Source organism: Plasmodium coatneyi, chromosome 12 (genome assembly GCF_001680005.1).
Source record: "Plasmodium coatneyi strain Hackeri chromosome 12, complete sequence".
NCBI lineage: Eukaryota > Apicomplexa > Aconoidasida > Haemosporida > Plasmodiidae > Plasmodium > Plasmodium coatneyi.
The window spans coordinates 3,950,685-3,971,348 of NC_033567.1; the positions used below are offsets into that span (position 1 = coordinate 3,950,685).

Below are 20,664 nucleotides of genomic sequence, written 5' to 3' on the forward strand. Positions count from 1 at the left end.
AGCTACCCCATGTAATACATAAACGATGGAAAAAAAAAAAATAATAATAATAAATGAAAAGCGACGCGCGATGCGATCTACCAACCCCCGTGGACCGACACAGACTGTCAAAAATTCATCAAATCATCGGCGTACGAAATAGGGGTGGACAATTCACTTTTATTTTTTTTGCGAACCTTCATGGGAGATAAGCCTGGCATCATGTCCGAACAGGAGTCATCATCGTTTTCCTGTAGATAATTCAACTTTTCCTTCTTCTCAGATATTATGGACACATCATCATTGTCCTTATCGCTGGCGTTATTTAGGGAGCTGTTGAGGGACCGATCATCCGAATGTTTTGGACTTCCATTTGGAGACTTCTCCCCGTGGTCGTTATTCATGTTAGAGCTCAAGCCATCTTTGCTTATTAGATTTAGCTTGGTCAATTTCCTGGTCCTTATCGGTTTAGGGCTAGAATTTATTTCGTACATGTACTGCTCATCATTACGAGGGGCTCCCTTGTTGCCGTTGTTGGCGTTAACCGGTTTGGTCTCCCCGATCAAGAACACGTTATCCTCATCTTCGTTTTGGCTAATAAAGTTACTGAGCGTTGAGTTGGACGGAGTCTTCTCATAGTCGGAATCGTCCCCCTTATCGCCCCGCGGTACAGTGCTCTCCAGGTTTGGCGCACTTCCTCTGTCTTTATTCCTACCCTTCGCAACTTCCTCAAGGGAATCTTCCCCCCCATGCAGGACTTCCTCTTTAATTTTAAAATCGTTCTTATTTCCATCATTTTGGCGAATCTTTGCTGCGCCTTTTGCAACACCGTCGATAGATGTATCTGTATCCGAATCGGAGTCGCTATGCATTCCATCGGAATTGTTTCCATCTTGCGTCACCCCCTTATTAACGTGAAGGTTGACCTGCTGGGAGCTTCTCCTCGTTTTTATAGAGGGTGCATTAGATTGTCCACTGATCCGTTTGGCAATATTTTTGCTTATATTCATATGGATACTTTCGTTAAGGTTCATGTAGGAGTTTTCATAATTGGAGTCCCTAAATTCTTCGTTCAGTTTTCTCTTCTTACAAATGATCAGGAACATATGTTCGAATATGCTATTTTCAAATTTTATCTGTGTGTTGTTAGCTGTGTTGTACGATTCTATCAGGTTTAGAATCTGTTTCTTCAGGTAGCCAGTTTGATATTCGGAGAGAGTTAACTTTTGAGCATAGGGAAAAATATATTTCAGAAATGAATTTTGATTCTTTAAATTCAGCGCACAATTTACACAAGAGTGGATAAACTTACACAGGGGAAGTTTCTGCCTCTCTACAATTTTAACTCCCAACCGGCTAGCTATAGAGGTACTAAACAGCAGCAAGTCTTTTTCTTCAAGTGCGTTATTTATATATGCAGTATACAGCCCAATTAATGCGCATAGTAAAACTTCATAAAAAATATCAATACTGTACTTTTTCAATTTGTTGTGAAAACTTAACGCGATAGAGGACAGTCCTCTATTTTTTACATTCAAATGGATTAACAAAAGGACGCCAAGACAGCTGTTAAATATATTTATATTATTGCAATGTAAAATAAACTGAGCTATTATTAGCGTCATGTGTGTGTATTGCATTTCTAGAATTTTCTCATCCGTGCTGAGTTGGTCTTTATTGTATATTTTGCACATATCGGCAATGTAGGTGTATGTGTTTATGGGGAAGAACACACCTATGTCGATGGACAGGAAGGAGTTCACAAAATTGTAATTGTCGTTGTTTATATTTTCCACGTTTTTGAATAACTCCGTTACGAAATTGAACAGCACATTATCTTCCTTGTACACGTACCTAGCAACGCTTTTATATTTGTTGATTTGTTCATCCGCATCGAGGTAGATTTGCACCAATTCGTCTATCTTCTGTGTGGCGTTACCACTATCCGTTGTGTAGTCAGCTGTACCACCCGTCTTGCCGCTTCCGTCCAATTTTAGCAACTGCTCCAGATTGGCCACCCCATTTTCGTCCACCTGCCCTTCCTCCCTGCAGCACGCGTTTATAAAGAGCTCCAACGTTTTGTACTTTTTCATATCCTCCACAGAGTAGAGGAGCACATTTTCCAACTGCGCTACGTTCATCAGATTTAAGAACGTGCCATATTTCAGAATCGTGTTGTTGGATGCCTTGATGAGGTACACCAACACGTCATTCAGATCATCCCTCAGGGTTAGTAAATTGTTGTATATATAATTCAGTTCCACGAATACGCTTTTTAAAATATTTTTCTTCTTCCCACTAAGGGTAAGCAAACTCTTTAAATCGTCCATATTGATGTTGCTGCTAGGGGTATCATTTTTGTTTTCTCCCTTCGATTCTTTCTCTTCCGCACTTGGTTCTTTCTCATTGGCCCCACTTGTCTTACTTGGGTTATTCTTTTCGCTCATTTCCTTTTTTACGTTTTTACTTCCCCCTACGTCTCCTCCAACCGAGGAATCGTTCTTCAAAAAGAAGTTACTATATAGGTAATTGAAAAAGTATCTCTTCCTGCATAGGTAGTATATGTAATTTTCATATATGACGTATATGAGGTCTATGCACAGTAGGAGCAGCCTGGATGAGGGTGTTTTGGGGGTGCTATTCTCCTCTTCATAGTAGTACACTGAATTGATTTTTGCCTTTATTATGTAAAAGCACAGCTGAAGGACTACATTTGCATGCATGCAGGCGTCGGAACTGTAGTATAGGTTGTAAAAATTTTGTCCCTGCTGGAAATGTTCATCCTTATCAAATGTCGCTTTATTACTTATCTTCTGATTGTTGATAGTTCCGCTTCGGCCAATGTAGTTGTCATACATGTTCTTTTCCGCGTTCGGCTTATTACTTTTTCCTTTTTTTCGATTCGGCTGTTTGTTCCCCTTCCGGTTGGCGGTACGGCTTGTGTAGTCCCCGTCGTGTTGGTCACTGTGCGGCTCGCTGTCTTCCTCTTCGCTACCCTCCTCTGTATCATCCTCATCACGGTTGTCACCGCTGTTGCCGCTGTCGTAGCCGTCAGAGAAATGCTCACTACCGTACTGCAAAGCGTGACCATCCAAAAATTCGTTCACGAAAATATTCTCCTTAAAATACGCTTGACATTTTTCATTTACAATAAATTGAAAGTAGTCCTTCTCGATAACCTTCCTAATGCTCTTATTAATTTTTTTGATGTCATTTTTTTTTTCCACGTAGTTGGACAAATCATTGTTTATGTAGCTGAAGCAGAGAGTATACATGTGAATTAAATTTGTAAGATTGGAGACTAAGTCGTTTTCTATGGAATCCACAACATTTCTGTCTTTGTGCATTAGCTTCTCACTAACGATGACAACTTTGTTACGTCCATTTTGTATATATTCCTCTTCCTCTTCGCACTCAATTTCGGCGTTGTAATTTTTGCGGTAGTATAAAAAGGCGTCTAGGAAGTTGTTAAAGTGGGTGTAGTAAAGGTCAAAGAATATATCGGTGGATAATTTCTGGTTGCCACTTCCCCCGCTAGTAGGACCCTCCCCCTTAAGAAAATCATTCAAGGAGAGGAAAAGGGAAATCATATTCATGGTACACTTAGCCGAATAATATGGCAGCTTCAAATTTTTTATCACGTAGTACAAATACTCGTATGTCTCCTTCAAATGTACAAAAACGTTGTTAAAGAAAAAATTGATATTGCTGTCAATGTCGTTTTTAAAATATTCCATTATGGTAGATCCGAAATTGTATATATTATTTTTTTCTCCATTTCTGTATATGTGTTTGCACTCCTGTATTGCCACTTTTAAAATTTTAAAAACCAACAACAAATGTTCCTGATTCGTTTGGTGCAATTTGATGAGGAGTTTACTGTGTTTGATTATTCCGAATGTGTAGATGATCATCTTTTTTATTTTTCCCATATCGTTAGTCAGTTTCGCATTATGCATGCCGTTCCCAGTTGCGTTCGTGTCGTTAACCTGAGGGGGCGTCTTCCTATTCTTGTTTCTCTCCATTTCGTTTATATCGTTTTGGAAATTTCTGTAGGCCGATTCGCAGATGTACAGGAGGCACTTCCTGAGGTCTCGCTTCGCGCTGGCTTCTACAGCAACTACCTCGAGTTCGTTTTCCTCATCGTTAGTACTTTCATTTCCACTTTCTTCGTTTTCTTTCGACCTGTCCATGGTCTTGTTGCTCCCTTTTTTGGTTCCCTTTCCATTTTTCTTACCCTTCTTAGCGCCTCCGTCCGTCATATTGCTGTCCCCACTGCCACTTCCTTCCAGGTCGTCCTTCTCCCTGACCGTTTCGACGGCTCCGCCCCAGTGGGTCTCCAGAGCAATATCATCCTTGCACAGCAGTTCAATCATGACGTCTATGCAGTTCACCGCATCTAGCATTTCTCTAACGCCGCTAACAAACCTGTCAATCACTGTGTACAGTTTCATATTCTCATTATAATTGGCTAGGTAATCAAAATAGTGGACGAAATTTTTAACAGTCGGTATATTTCTGTTCAGGTACTTTGTCAAAAAAATGAGATTAAATTTTACAATTTCACAGTTGGCGTCATTTTGTTCTACGTCAAAATAGTTGTTTCTCTTCTGATCTATCATTTTTATTTTATTTTTTATTTGCGATTCGTATATTAGCGACGTGATAATTTTCGATATTTTACTATTATTGTTAAACCATATTAAATTGCTAACAATTTTCTTTTCCTTCTTTGAGAGAATATTTACCATGTCATTTGTTGTGTTGTTTTTCTTCCTCTGTTTGTCATCCAGCACTATGGATAAATGATTATTTGCAAGCATCTCCACATCGGAAGACGTGTCATTTTCATCATATTCGCCGCTTTCATATTGGGAGGAAACATCAGACGTTGTCTCATCTTTCCTGTTGGTAAGAGCGATGGGGCTATTCTTGGCGTTTTTTTTAAACGCTATAAATTCGTCTTTGCTAATTTTCATTTTGCTCATCTGGAGAATCAACTCGAATGTCTTCACCCGAACATTGTAATCATCGTCGAAAATAAAATTCAGCAATTTTTTTTTACACATGTAGAGCAGTTCCACAATTTTGAAGTTCCCATTTGTGTTGTACAAAGTGCACAGATATATTAAAATGTCCAACGCGCACATCTTAACTTTGCTATCCTTATCGTACAAAATCCAAATGAGCAGCTTGGTGTACTTCCTGTTGGTGAAGTAGCTGCTTAACACCTGTACATAGTGGAGAAAGTACTCCAGCGTTATTGCCCTAATATCTGCAAAAACATCTTTTATCTTGTTCCTGTATATTATATTATACGTGCAGAGAAGGAAGTTATTCAAAATGGTTAGATTTTTTCTGTCCTCGTTTATGTTATCAATAAGTTGGCTGATGATTAAATTTCTTTCCACGATGGTTCGGATTTGTGTGTTGTCCCTCTTTTTGGCGTACTGAATAAGCTCTTCAATATCAGCGTCGTCCCATCTGTCCTTTCCCGTGTTTGAGGTGTGGGCACTGTTTCTGCTACTCCTACCGATGACGCTGCCCCTCCGCTGACCGTTCCCTTTGTTCGTATTTTCCCTCTCCCGGGCGTACTCCGCGAGTAGCTGCTTCCCGGCTTGCTTCTCATGGTTGTTAATATAGTTAATTTTTTTGCACAGTCCTAATAATATGGAGTGGCTAGCTAAAGAAGCAGTAAATCGTATCTTCCTGTACTTGCTTATGCTAAGGGAGAATATCCATATGCATACATACAACACTTCGTGGATGTAATTCTCATCAAAATGGTAAGCAAAATCGGAGAAGAAATTTGTAAAGGATTTATACGATTTATTATTTTCATTTTTTTTTTTTATCAAAACGTCATTATCAAGATCGGAGGATAAATACTGTTCCAATTTTTTACACTTAAATGTGCATATCTTTTCAAAATTATTTTCGTCCTTTATTATTTCATCTATGTTGCTAATTTTGCTACCTGATTGCGCCGTTGAGGGGGTTATAATTTCGGTTATAGAAGTGGGAGCCGCTCCCGGCCTGTTCGAAGCAGTCGATGGAAGGTCAATTTTGTTATTTGCGATTTCTTCGTAGAGGTATACTTGCTTGTCTATATAATCAATTATGTCAATTGTCCACGTGAGTGTTTCATTGCCTGAACATTCAGCCAGGAAATTTAAAAAAAAAGTGGACACCTTAACCATTTCGTTATTCTCCCTATTAAACAAGTAGTAATAAATTTCTTCAATAATTTCGTGTAAATTTTTGGGCCCTTTTTTAATTTTTTCGTACATGTTAAAGTCGTCAAAATTTTTATGAGCATTTTTGTTCATGTTTAGTCCCCTTTGTTCTTTATCGTTCGGTTTGTTGTTATTATTACTATTATTGCTATTGCTATTGCTGTTGCTATTTTTAAATTTTTTCGCAGGTCTCGTTTTTTCAGTGGTGTACTCATAGTCGCTTCCGCTTGAATCTTCACTGTTACTGGATTCCACGTAAATGCTTTTCCTCTTCTTCAGTTTCATGTCTAGCGCGCTGCTACCCTTGTTGACGGTGGATATTCTTTTATTCTTGTCAAATTTGCTGTTCTTCTTAAAAATATCAAAGTCGTCGTCGTCCATATCTTCTTGCAGTCTTTCTATGTAGCTTTTCCCCTTTGGTTTCTTCTGTTTGTTTGTCTTGTTCACGTTGTTGGAATTTTCATCTGAAGAATTGCTTCCTTCCTCGTTGGCATTTTCTTCCTGAAGAACGATACTCTGTTCGGTACTTCCCCGTTTGTTTTGCTTGCTTGGCTTTCCTTTTTTGCCGAGCTTGCTCTTTTTCCCTTTGGCTCCCACTGATGATGATTCGTCACTCTCCCCGTTGTTACGGATGCTCTTGCGTCTGTTTCGTTGGTTCCCACTCCTGCGAGCATTTTTCCCTTTGCTTCTTTTACCGTCAGTGGAATAATCACTTGTATCATCTCGCTGGTCCTCACTATCCTCTTCCTCCTCTTCGGAGTGCCCCTTCTTCTCCTTCTCACTTACTTTGTAGTCACTGTCCTCAGTAGTGTTGTCACCATCGGTGCTTGTTACTTCTTCGTTAGTATGTTTCACATTCTTCTTCCTTCCCCTGGCCCGCACTTTATCACCCGAATTGTCATCCTCGTCGTCCGTTTTTTCAACCAGGGCGTAGCTCACACTTTTGCCCAGTTCCACATTTTGGCTTAGTCTGGATGACCGTCTCAGGGCCATCTTTCCGTCCATAAGGAAGTTACGTGCGGAGGCGTCTATACGTTCGCGTGGGTGTATGCGCACACGTATGTAAGTACATGCGCGAATGTATGAATGTGTTTGCCTTTTGAGGGGAAAAATGCTTAACGGGAAGCCTCACTGAGATTGCCCTTCACACACTTTGGTGACATTTAATAACTGAGCATTCGCGTTCCTTCCGCGGAGCCCCCATCCCCACTTGCCGATGTGCCTGTACTAGCGAATTGACCCCCCCCTTTTATGGCAGTCACTCTGACAATCGTTCGTTCCTTACCTTATCGCTGCCTTTTTTTAACCCTTTTTTGGAACTACTTATATTAAACGATCCCGCGCGGAGGAAAAAAAAAAAAATTTTTTTAAATAAATATAATAAAACGAGCTGGGTAAGTGATAAAAATAAAGTATGCCTATACTGTGGAAAATGGAAAATGAGAAATTATTTCCGGCGTTCGTTTCTCCTTAAAAAAAAAAAAAAAAAAGCAGCATGGAATAGGTAAAATTCTCCCTTAAAATTTTATGCGCACAAAAAAATTGTGTAAAAGGGTAGTGTGAAATTTCACGAACTGGAATATAAAATTTAACTGCTCTGTGAAAGGAGGTTGCAAACACGTCCTGATGATGATTACCGTTTAAGTGTGTTAAAACGTGATGAGTTTTCTTTTTTTTTTTCCCACACTGTTAGTAGTGTATCATTATTTATCGTGTAATGTTCAATACAAATAGTAGAACTAGGCATGGAACTGATTAACACTTCAAATGGCAACACACATTTGAACTCGTTGAGTTTTTTTCCAAAAGGGGAAAAAAAATGAACTGAAATATGAATGCTTATATGCAAGCACAATATGAAATAAACTGCACATTTCTGTTGTCCTAAGGGTAATTTCGTACATTTGTCATGCACATTATTTTATTTAAAAAATTTGTTTTTTCCCTTTCCGTGGGTCGTAACATTTATGAACAAAAAAGGTAGAACAATTTTACACTTAACGAAGCAGTTCATATCCGAATGGATAACATACACATGTATATGTGCTCTTTTTTTTTTTTTTTTTTTTCACTCCAGGAAAATATTGTGATACGCAACGCACCCTATCATATCACACTGTTCTTTAATGTGTACATACATTGTTCACTGAATAGGTTTATTTATTTTATTTTTAATTTGCGCACATTGGCATTTCAAGGTCCTCCAAGGACAAACTTCACCGGCACAGTTCGGATTTGCAAATGGACCCCGTTTTACAAAAAGAACCCTCCGCATGCTTCACTCCAAGAGGCGTAATTGCGGATAAGGCATTTCAGACAAAGGAATATTTGCCCTACATTTGGGAGCACGCCAACGGGTGTTTACACATTTGAAGTGCGCTTAACTGGGGGGTGAAACATCCTTATTCTAAGGGTGCATACACGATTGAGTGTACATATGAGATAGGGCACATACAGGAGTGCATAATAGAGCGAACGCTAAAGTGCATGCTTGAATAAACACGGGGGTACCTATTGGAGCACCTCCTCGCTTCTGACTCTACATTGTAATAATGAAAAAAAAGACATACGAAAAAAAAAAAAAAAAATTCAACATATTCGCTCAAGATGATTCACTTTTTCTCGTCTATTCAAAAAAAAAAAAAAATTATTTTATCACGCATGTAATAATGTACCGTTTTAAAAGAGGCATTTCCCCCTCTCCGCTTTGTTAATTTACTTAAAAATCTTTTAACGTTAGTATGGTAAGAAACCACGGGGAGGATTCACATATTGCGTAGCAGCGTTATGGGCACCCTTTCCTCGCGGCATTAACATTTCGCCGTACTGGAAAAAAAAAAAAAAAAGAAGAGGAAATAAAATTCCAAAGGGTACACTCGAAAAAGCGCCCTTCGGTCGTTCACATTTGTTTTTGTTTTGACATACGTTTGTATAAACATGTGAACACGCAAGTGTGTAAATATGCGAAGGTGCAAATGTGCAAAGGCGTAGGTACACGAAAATACACGTCTGCACACACATGTCCTCATTCACGAGCTGTTGTTGCTGAAACGGATTTGCCTTCCCATTTGGAGCCCCTCTTTTACATCACAAAATGGACAAAAAAAAACGCAGCGGAACATCCTCCACATTCAAGGAAATTCAAAGCTTCAGCAAATCCTACCTGGACCTGAGCAATTACAGCAAGGATAATTACCAAAAGCAAAATTCCATTAACAACACAAATGAGGTCTTCGAGTTCTTTACCAGCATAACCAACAACCAGAAGGACATAAGCAAAAAATATGAGCAGTTATTTTCCTTAATTAAAAAATTTGGGAAGGAAATTAAATACCTGCTAGCCAAAAATGACGAGTATAACGGTATCCTCATCGACACCAAAGAATGCGTGAAAAAGATAAAGGCCAAACTGAGTGGGGATTCCTGCGAGGAGTTCGAGAATTTAGGTAATGCGGAGGAGAGATGACACTCACTCATAAGGGATACTCAAAAGCGCAACAAATTAGGACTAACAGCAGACACACTGCAAGGAAAGAGCTAAACCTACTGAGAAGGCAATGCCCAACCCTTTGCAACGTAGTAGCGTGGAAAGCTGGGCCCAATGCTCCTCACACCATAGAAACGACAATGCATTTGCTTAAAAGAAGCTCTTCTTCATCAAATAGGCATCTGCACTAGGCAGCAAAAAGTTGAACAATCTCTATGTAAGTACCGCGTTTGCGAATAGACCTGTGTGTGCAGACATTTTTTTTAGTATAATCCCCACACACACACACACCAAATGGCGGTTCCCTATTATCCCCCCATTTTCAGAGGAGGAACTGCTGAAGGACAAAAACAACATCGACGTGATAAGCAGAATAGTGACCTACCTCTGGGAAGAAATAGGATACTACAGCAAAAACTCCAGTGAGTGGAATAAAAAAATCGAGGAGTTAAAAAAGTACATCGGAAGCAAAGATGAATTCATAAAGCTAGAAAGGAAACTAACCATAACAAGTGAAGAACTGAAAAAGGAAATGATCGATAATATGAGTTCCCTTAAAGAACAACAAGATTTGAAAATAAAAATTAAGGAGGAGAGAAATATTTACAGAAAGGATATCCAAAATGTACACGAAAAAATTCTCTATGTCATTTTAAAATTTCTGTTACGGGATAAAAGGTGTAAAACGCAGAAATATTTTTTTCTATTCTGGTTGAATACAACTAGAAGGAGGAAAGAAGCGACGAAACAAATGATATCACGCCTTGGGAAAAAGCTTCAGTGTCTATTATCCTTTAGCTTCAGAAAGTTAAAGAGCAATTCGTTAGAAGGACATTTAATTGATAAGGTTATGGGCCTGGTCGATTTCCCGCTGCATGGGAACGGCAGCTCGCAAAGGGGAGTCCAGAGCAAAGCAGGGCGCGATTACGATTATAACGGCAATACCAATGACAGCGGCAATAACTACAGCAGTGGTAATCATCAAAACGGGGATAATCATCAAAATGGGGATAATCACCAAAACAGTCGAAATACCATGCGCAGTACGCCGCAGGACAGAAAGAAAAGCAGCGTGTTCTCCAACCTAGTGAACAGCGACAAAAATCGAGACGGTGATAACATGTCTCCCGTTAGTTATGACCACCTTAATAGTATGTCAAGGAAGCGAAGCGAATCGATAGCTTTTTACAAGAAGGAAAATAGCTCTGCTACGCAAAAAAGTAATGTAACAACAAACTTGTATGATCAGTCTGGGGATTTCTCATCCGGGAAGAGGGGCACCCAGGGTTTTGGAAACGACAGCGAGGATGGCGAAAGGGATGGCGGCAACGACGGTCGCATGGGCAGTCGCATCGGCACGAATGGATGCTACGAAAAGAACGCCTCCTATGAGAAGAATGGTTCCTACGATAAGAATGGATCCTACGAGAAGAACAGCTCCTACGGAAAGAACGGTTCCTATGAAAAGAACAGCTCCTACGGAAAGAACGGTTCCTATGAAAAGAACGCCTCCTACGACAGGAACGCAGCTCGCGATAGCAACTGCGCTTACCAGAAGAACAACCTGTGCGCACCCATTCATGAGCCGCAGGAATACCCCAGCAGGGAGTCGAACCACCACGCTGAAAAGATGTACGACAATTTAGCCCGTCAAATGAAGGATAAGGCAGACAGGAAAAGTGTAGAAATGATACACCAAACAATAAAAAAATTGAATAATAAAATTAATGACATCAGGGACACACTGGACAAGCAAAACAAAATGATGACAAATGACGACATGCACAAAAATTTCCCATATGATAAGTCTTCTCAAAATAGTAAAAATCAGTCAAATAAAAAGCTCTCCGATCTGGATTGTAACCTCTCGCTAGCCAACAGTTCGCTAAACCTTCCCCCCGAAAGAACGTTAAGTGAATATTTAGTAAATAAAAACAAGTCGAGAAATACAAACACTGATGAGTTGAACAGGGCAAAGGGATTGAGGAAGCAGAGTGAGCACTTCCAAAAAATGAGTGAATATAACAACTTCCCAAAGAAATATGATAACCATGCACACAAGAAGAGCTATGAAAATATGGAAAAGTGGAACCTAAATAACGATAAATATTCACACAGTAATTCTATGGATATGACAAGTGTTGACGAGAGTTACCTTTACCAGAGGCACTCCAAAAGCACCGCTCGCAGTGGTTCCCATCTGAAGAATGATGCCAGCGGTCTCGGTGGTGGTCTCGGAAGCAACATAGGAAGCGGCATCGGAGGAGACCAATACAGCGCCGCATGGAGCAGCAAGGGGAAAACCAAGAGTGGCGGCAGGGGGGACTCAAGAGGTGAAGCCAGACTCGAGTCCAGACGAAACTCCAGGCATGACTCCAAGCATGATTCCAAGCATGATTCCAAACGTGACCCCAAAAGCGACGGTAGAGAGGTGAAGGCCGCGCACAGTACGCACCGCGCGACGAGCAACAGACGGGACTTTATCGAAAATAGCAATGCAAGCTCTTCCCCGTCGGATATTAAGCTCATCCTCAGGACCGGAGGGGGCTTTCGAAAACTAAGTGAGCAATGTCAAAAAAATTATATAGAAAAATTGAACTACCTGAATGATAACAAATTGTTGGGTTACGAAACGAACCTGAACATAAAAATAAAGGGACACCCATTTATACATAATGTGCCCAGTGGCCAACAAAAGGAGCACAAAAAGGAAAAAAGACACAGATCGCTTTCTAAGTTTTATAATATGCATTAAAAAGTGACCTCTTTACAATCACTGCAGATCGCTTCATAGAATGATACGTGAGGAGAGGCAAAAGTATTTTCACCTCCCCATGTAGGAGGAGAACATTCCAGTCCTTTATCGCCATTCTTCGCATTTTAAAAATATTCCCCTTTTTTTTTTTTTTTTTTTGTGTGTGTGTTTTCTTTTTTTTAAATAATTCAATCATTACAGCCTTCATTCCAGAAAACGCCAAGCGTGTTTACGCCAACTTCAAAGTTTCCTCGAAATTTTGTTCATTTTTATATACTCGCTGTTAACCCTGTTTTTATATTTTTCTTCACTGTACTGCATACGTACGTAGTGTGCGTATCGATATTACGTCGTTTTCCATTTTTGCATGGCTAGCTATTTGCCGATTTTTTTTTTTGGCTTGAACTGGTCATAAAAAATGGGTAAAATAATTCGCGCGCTTAAGAGTGAAATGTGGTACGGTTTTGATCAAAACAGGGACAACTCTTCTCGACGTCCCTCACACATAGGTATATGTGAGTATGTATACATATTTGCCTGTATGTAGGGTGAGCTCTTTTTGAAAGCGACTGGAAGTGGTGTTTCTTTCCCCCCGCAGCGCGCGCTGAGTGCCCCTACGTAAAGTTGTAAATGCCCACAAAATTAAGCAAACTACCAACCCAGTGCACGCCACTAGCATCACGGTTAAAATAAAGGTTATGTAGCTTTGGGAAGGCAGAGCTGCCTACATAAGTGTACATATAGGAACACATGCGTATGTATGCTTACTCACATGGGATGCCCCAATCAAATGACCATGCAACGTTTTTCCAACCCGTTCCGTCAGCAATGAACAGGAAAAAAGAAAAAAAAAAAAGCGGACATAGATAGTAAACGTAGCATTGCGCCCCCTCAGCCCACTTGCCACCTTTGTGAGCAAACTCCCTAAAATGAAAAATGAAAGCAAGCACACGGAAAAAACAAATTTCGAAAATGGCAAAATATATGTAATATATGACGAGATTTATGATACACACAGGAAGGAAAAAAGGCGGAGAAATTATTACTGCAAAATCGTGAGGTTCCCCAACCCTCAAGTGTTAATAATCAGGGCGTTAAGTGAAGTGTATAATTTGAAGGACAGAGTGGAGTACCTCCCTCGTAGTTACCACTTCGGCGTACTAAACACACATAGTTATTACAATGGGGAAAAAAAGAGCGTCTATGAGACGCTGCTCCTTATGCATGCCCTGAATGGCAAAAGAGAGTTAACAAAGAGTGCGAGTGGCAAAAGGGGCATGAACCCCACAAAAGAAGGAACAAATGACCAGGGCGACAACAACATCACAGCATTGACCAAGGTAGGGAGCACCAGCAAACCTGAAGATCTCTACTTATTTCACATTTTGAACGAAGCCCACCAAGTATATGAATATTTTTTTTACCTGTATGGCAAATGCTACCAAAGGTACACTCGCCAATTTTTCGTAAATATAAATCTAAACTACAATTTGGTTAAAGGGTTTGTAAAATTGCAGTACGTGAATGACCGCATGTCAAGCAAGTACAAAAATGTGTCCCTCGACAGTATGTTGAATAGGCTAATAAAACTTCTGAATTTTTTTTCACAGTTTGGGAAGAATTACGAGCGAATTGAGTGCATCATCTTGTACGTATATTTCTACACCTTTTTATGTGTGCCCATTTGTTTCTACCCATGGGGTTTCCCCAATTTCGATCGCTTAAGCAGGAAAATACTGAAAGACGGAAATGTTAATATGATCATTAACCATGTGCACGCCAATAAGAAGAGCTTATTTTCTCTCCTCCTAAATATTAAAGAAGAACCTAATGGCTACTTCGAAACTTTCGATTTTAACCTGGCGATATTGATGAACGAAGTTGCCGAGGGAAGCGACAATTTGCAGCTACGCAACGATAATAGAAATGGGCAGTGTTACCTCAACCATAATGCTGGCCTGTTCGAAAAGAAAGAAGGGTACATCAACTTGAGTGAATATCGCCTACTGAAAGGTATAGGTTATAATTCGCTGAGTCAGTTGTACAAACCGCACTTTTATCACTTGACAGTGTTGAGACGGACGTTTTTGTTTCACAGCAAAATGGAAGTCATTCTGGTTTTTTTACGCCTCCTGGCCGAACGGTTGTTCGACATGGACATGCACTTTAGAATGTGTGTAAGAGGGGGGCAATAAAAGTGGGGCAACAGGGGTTCACGGGAGGTAAGGCATGAGCAGGAGCAGCAGCGGGGTTCTATCTAAACTTCCCACCCCACACACAGACACACAAATTTGGACCAATGAGGGCGCTTCTTTTTACGCCACATCGGTCGAGCGTGCACCAAAGCGACCATAGTTGTTGCATAAATTTTATTTGCCCACTCGAATGTTACTTTTTCTGTGTGCTCATTTTCCCCAACGGGTCACTAAAAGGAGAGCAGAATACCCCTGACGTACTCGCGCTTCTCCCTATCGTTCAATGTGTCGAAATATTTCGTGTTGAGGGGGCGCACATTATAGCCAAACAGTTGCAAATGGCCAATAACAATTTTGGAATCACCAAGTTGTCTGATTATTTCATTTCTCGTGGTATCCTGCGTGAGCATGATAACTTGCCTTTTGTCTCCCCTTATTAAAATGTCCAGCACATAGGGGCCATAAATGTCCACTGAAACGTCATGGCCAACGTGAAGCTCATCCAAGATTTGCGAAACAGACGAGAGAATTTTGGAGAAGGAAAACATATTTTCCTTTCTTTTTAAAAAGAAAATTTTCAAACATTCCAAGACGCAAAATTTCGGTAAGTCATACTCCATCCATTTGAACTGGATCATGTGGGATAACCACAACAGGCAAACTTGATTTTTCTTTTTTTCCCAGTAAGTACTTTTTCCAATTTTTCTCCAAACGAATGAGAACAAGTACGTATTGACATGATACAAATTCGATAGAACCAACGCGTAGGAAATATTAATTGCCGTCTCTTCGTCGATCTCTTCAATGTAATCTTCCAGGTAATTCACAGCTGCTGTGATGCACTGATCGATTGCCTTATGGGGGAAGTGGAAAAAGGCCAAAGACTCCATTAAAATGGACACCTCCTTTAGGGTTAAGGAGCACTCCTTTCTGTTAATATAAAGCTGGTGAAAATATGGCTCAAACTTTTCTGCCGATAAAATTATACACCTTTGGAACAATAAATTCATCCTTTTGAAAGAATTTAGAATGAGGAAAATATCATTGTAGGAAAATTTTTCAAAATTTTTCTCCATCAGCTTGGAAAGGTGGAAAAAAAATCGATCATGTTCTAGTGCAAAAATTCGATGCTTCGAAAACGCATCAGCTATCATGCTGAAATTGCTGGGTGTCAGATACTGCGTGTAGTAATAAACAACCTTCTCGCTCATTTTAAAAAAGGAAGGATTGTACACATAAACGTGTTTGTAAATTTCAACGCTTTGGAGGAACAGGTCGAGGTTTAGGAAAATGGGGCAGCAGTAGACGGGCCTCTCTTTTGCGGTGGGGGGTCCCGAATTAGGGGATTCACTGGGGGGGATGTATCCCAAGGCATTATCTACGCTTGTATCTACTACACTATTTTGTGAGCAGCTTTCCATGTTCTCCTGGAGAGGGGTACCTACCCCATTTGGTGCGCTTCCCGTTAACTTCACCCCCTCTTCGAAGGCCCTCCCCAGGGGGGCGGTTAAAAAATTCTTTTTGGAAAAATATTTTTCACTCAAATTGAGAGATGAAAATATTTCGTCACTCGACAAGGGGTAGTTCACATCATACTTATAATTCATATAGACATAATTTCCCACCTGTTCATGCACAATTTCCCTCCTCAATTGGATGAAATTATTTAACAAGACGCTGTTTATCAGCCTGTTATATATGTCTAGGTTGTAGTACCCAGCCCAAATGTACGTGTTAAAGCATTGAAGCAGTAACTGTACAACAGAATTTATCTGCACGATTTTTTGATTACCATTTTCAAACTGTTCCTTAATATACGCGTCGAAATTTTTTAGAGGATTCATAAACGAATTGAAGAGGAGGAAGTGCTTGTAATTTAACTCCTTCAGGGATATTAAAATGTGGCAAATAGACACTACATCAAAGTGCTTTCTATTTTTGTATATATCATCTATGAGCAAGTTAAACCGCTCATCTCGAACTATGATTTCTTCCACTTTTCTATTTTTCTCAAAAAAATTTTCACTTTCCAGTAACTCCTTGTTTTTTAACACGTCGAAAATGTGTTGGTACCTTTCTATTAAATTTTTTTCAATTTTGTCAAATCCGGAAAGATCGCTGCTTTTGCACAGCTCGTTGTTGCTCCTAGTGAGTAGACCTTCGTCCGATTTACTTGGACGGCTAGCTTCTCCCTTGTCTGCTTCATCATTTAAGTTGTTTCCACCCGTCACATGTGCTGTTCCTTCTTCTGCCTTTACAAATTTGTTTGTGTACCCCCTAAACGGTATACTAACGTCACTTTCGCCTTCAATTTTCCTTTTCTTTCTCTCCTCATTAACAAAACCTGCTAGCATCCGTATCGCCGTTATCAAGTTCTGTAGGAATAAAGCTCCCCTGTGCGTTATAAGTATGGACAGAATATCTTCGTACGTCTGGCACTTTAAAATGCTCTTATCCATCTGCATACATATTTCGTTTACATAGATCATGGAGTTCGTTTCGTCTAAAATTTTTTCAATTGAGTTCGTCTCAGCTGGGCCTTCATTTGAGACTTCAAACCGCGTTAGCGATTCTGCGGATTGACTGCATTGTGCAGTTGCGATGATTCTACTTCCCCTACTGGGGCATATGCCAACATGGAATAACGAGTTATTTTTACATCTACCCCTGCTCCGATATCCTACCAACGTCACGCTGTGGTGAATTTCTCTTCCTCTTTGCTGTGTTCCATTTGGACTGAGGACACTTCTCCTTTTTATGACATATATGAGGCCCCTCTTTTGCCCCTGTGTGACGAAGTCTTTTCTCTTCCTATGTTGGATCAACTGAAGTAACAATTTTTCTAACATTTAAAGCTGCTTTTACTTTTCAAGGAGGAGCTCTTTCGCATGGTTAAGGGGGTAACACATGTGTCCGCTGTGTGGGTGTCAGCGTTAATGGCAGTACTGATTTTCATACATTCGTGTATGTCACCCCGTGTGGCTATGACACACTGTGCAGATTACTTCCAAATGTTTTTCCCCTTTTCGTTCACGTGGAATTGGCTTCCCTTTGTTTTACACTTATGGAGGGGGCCTTTCCAAGTATTCGCGCTTGGGGAAAAATCGAGAACCTCCTGCTGTTACCGCTTTCTTTTTTGCGTACGATTTGGTGATAGTGCGAGAAAGGAACCGATGCTGCTACGAACTCACGACGAATGATGAAATGTTTTTTTTTTCCTGCCCTATTTCTTCAAAGGAAGAGTCAGGAAAGTCCTTAAAAATGTTTTCATCAAAGATGTTGTTTTACCTTGGAGAGAAACCAAACGGATCGATTCTGCCTTTCACGCGGTGCACATAAGTGGGGAGGCTCTCCTGCGTGTGTGCTTGCCGTGGAAGAGTGGTTGGCTACGCAGGCGGGCGTCCAACGAAGGGAAGAAATTAGCGCGAAAAATGGCAAGCTGATTCTTTATAGCGCTCATTTTGAGAAGCCTCTTTGCTTTTCCCAGTTTGCCCCTACAACACTTATTTTTTCCAGTGAGCCAGGGGAACGCGCTCCTTCCCTACAGTGCAATTATATGTAACCATCTTCTAAGCGTATTGAAGATGCAGCGTTGGTGCGAATATTTCTATATGAATTGACTAGTGAGTAGTAACGAGGGGGGATCCACGAATTGGACTCATGGAGGTAAACGTAAAATCCAGTAGGCACAATTAGATGTAGTGTCCCCCCTGCGGCTGCCGTGGTCGCACTGGCAAGCTAATCTTACCACTGTGCAAAGAGCTGTGATAATGGCTTCATTCCCCCCCGAGTACGACTTGGTTTCGTCGCACGATATTTGCGTGCCTTCTCACCCGTCGGTTTGAAAAGATGCATAACTTGTCACTCTCTGCGAAACCAAGGGAGCTTAAAAAGTGTGGATGACGAAGCTTTCAATTTGCTAACATCGCATTACAAAAATGGGAACTGTCTAAACTTATCCGTATGTAACAATATCATCCCAAAATATTTACGGGAATATTTTTCACTCGATTTGAATAAAAACCTCCCCTTTCATGAGAGCCATTTAAAAATGATTGAAGACATGGCATTAAGTTTGTTCCACTTGGAGCCAACATATTGGGGATGTACATTCGGCGTAAACAGCATTGCTGATTATCCCCCCGGAGAAGTGGATGATCCCTTCATTTTCACTTTATTTCGAAGTCTTATTAATCGCAAAGGGAGAGTAATGAATATAAGTTTTGCCTTATCAGAGGAGGGGGAAGGAAATAGCCCCCTCATAGAAAACTATTACGACTGCGTTCATGTAAAAATTAAGGACAAAATCGATTATGAGGAAATACGTAAAATATATGACGCGTTTAACCCTGATTTGGTATACGTAGACGAAACGAACAACCCTCACAATTTTAATTACGATTTTTTCAGCAGCTTGAAAGACATAAACAAATGTGTAGTCATTACAAATATTAGCAATAAGGGCAGTTTAATTTCGCAAGATTTTATTCCCTCTCCTTTTAACCATTCCGATGTTGTGTATACCTATTTTAACGAAAATATGAGGGCACATAACTGCCATGTTATTTTTTACAAAAGGGGGTATAAGCACGTGGACACGCAGGGCAAATTAATCCATTATGAGTATGAAAAAAAACTGAAAAATCATTTCCTTCCCGTTCGGGTAAATAACACAATTTTTTCCTTTCTGACGTCGTTCAGAATGATGAAAAATGCCGAATTTAAGGAGTACGTAATTCAGTCTAAAGAAAACACGCGTGCACTTTTGTCTCACTTAAATAAAGATTTTTTTAAAATTCAATATGCACAAAATAGTAACTTCCTAAATTTAAATTGCACAAAATCCCCTTTTAACGTTTACGAATTTCACCAATTTTGCAAAGAATTAAACATTTTTTTTGACATTCTTAATCCATTTAAGTATACTCAAAAATCTTTTAATGTTGGAACAAATTATTTGACGAGCATGGGTCTCCTGGAGGGTGACATGAAGACTGTAGCGCAGTTCTTAAACCGCACTCTTTCTCTATATCTTTCTGCAAAGCGGCAAACCAATTGCGCCAGCAACGAATTTGTGGAATTTTTAAAGCACAGTTATATGACGTCTCCCAATATGTTGTCCCTTTCGAACGACATTTTTTGTTTCATTTCGTCTTTTCCAGACGTGCACAGTTGACTGGTTTGCTCACCCATTGCGTGTTTTTTTTTTTTTTTTTTTGTGTAACTTAGTTTTGCAAATGTGCCGTGCGGCACGGAATATTTGAACAATCGCAGGGTGCCCCTTGTTTACTTGTGTGTAATAAGAAGGGGTAAGAGTTGCATAGGAATGTACATACAGCCGCGTGAGGTGTATGTTCGAAGGTGTACTCCAGGGCATTCCCATACTTATTCGTCATTTCCGACGAACAGAAAAAAAAAAAATTAAAGTCAAAACGAAAATAAACGTCAAAATAAGGAAGAAATCCCCAGCGTGGACATAGAACTTACCGAGTGGGCAAATATAAAATGACAGCAGACTCGGTCAGAAAAAATACCCCCCCTTCATCATCGCGCATACGCTCTGAAATGTACTTTAATCATTTTTAAAACTTTTTTATATGACAAAATGGGGTGGTGCAACGTTCGTTCCACCGTATGTCTTCGTCACCAAAAGGGTGTATACTCTAGCGAAAGCAAGCTTGCAGATACGGGTGCGCAAAGAAATTCACACAAATATGTGAACTGATACACAGGTGAGAAAACACCTGGGCTCTTCTCCACGCATACTAAACGGTATGGAGGGGAAGACCCAACTTTTGGGCGTCGACCCATTTGGTAAAGGTGCCCAAGGGGCAAAAACTTCCACTGGTGCTGATTCATTAAAGAAGAAAGGAGCAACGGTTGCGTGCGTCAAGGGGTACCCACACAAATAGCACCTACGCAAGCAGCCGTGAAGAAACACTTCTCGCTTAAAAGAATTCGAAGGAGACAAAACTAAAAAGGCAACTCGTTTGCCACTTAAAAAAAAAAATA

General features: G+C 40.2%; 5 protein-coding genes across 5 annotated transcripts; 3 read left to right on the forward strand and 2 right to left on the reverse strand.

The window, feature by feature from the left end:
* Positions 1 to 107: 107 nt before the first annotated feature.
* PCOAH_00045500 (Uncharacterized protein) lies at positions 108 to 7,208 on the reverse strand (the record flags this gene model as incomplete). Its single annotated transcript, XM_020061334.1, has 1 exon — positions 108 to 7,208. The coding sequence occupies one exon, from the start codon at positions 7,206 to 7,208 to the stop codon at positions 108 to 110; it is 7,101 nt and encodes a 2,366-aa protein (XP_019917062.1).
* Positions 7,209 to 9,309: 2,101 nt separating this feature from the next.
* On the forward strand, positions 9,310 to 12,457 carry PCOAH_00045510 (Uncharacterized protein; the record flags this gene model as incomplete). Its single annotated transcript, XM_020061335.1, has 2 exons — positions 9,310 to 9,661; positions 10,029 to 12,457. The coding sequence occupies 2 exons, from the start codon at positions 9,310 to 9,312 to the stop codon at positions 12,455 to 12,457; spliced, it is 2,781 nt and encodes a 926-aa protein (XP_019917100.1).
* A 929-nt stretch (positions 12,458 to 13,386) lies between these two features.
* On the forward strand, positions 13,387 to 14,652 carry PCOAH_00045520 (Uncharacterized protein; the record flags this gene model as incomplete). Its single annotated transcript, XM_020061336.1, has 1 exon — positions 13,387 to 14,652. The coding sequence occupies one exon, from the start codon at positions 13,387 to 13,389 to the stop codon at positions 14,650 to 14,652; it is 1,266 nt and encodes a 421-aa protein (XP_019916339.1).
* A 230-nt stretch (positions 14,653 to 14,882) lies between these two features.
* On the reverse strand, positions 14,883 to 17,501 carry PCOAH_00045530 (Uncharacterized protein; the record flags this gene model as incomplete). The annotated part of the gene is made up of 1 exon (XM_020061337.1): positions 14,883 to 17,501. One exon carries the CDS (start codon positions 17,499 to 17,501, stop codon positions 14,883 to 14,885), a length of 2,619 nt encoding a protein of 872 aa, XP_019916632.1.
* Positions 17,502 to 18,703: 1,202 nt separating this feature from the next.
* PCOAH_00045540 (Serine hydroxymethyltransferase putative) lies at positions 18,704 to 19,828 on the forward strand (the record flags this gene model as incomplete). Its single annotated transcript, XM_020061338.1, has 1 exon — positions 18,704 to 19,828. The coding sequence occupies one exon, from the start codon at positions 18,704 to 18,706 to the stop codon at positions 19,826 to 19,828; it is 1,125 nt and encodes a 374-aa protein (XP_019916807.1).
* Between the last annotated feature and the right edge of the window lie 836 nt (positions 19,829 to 20,664).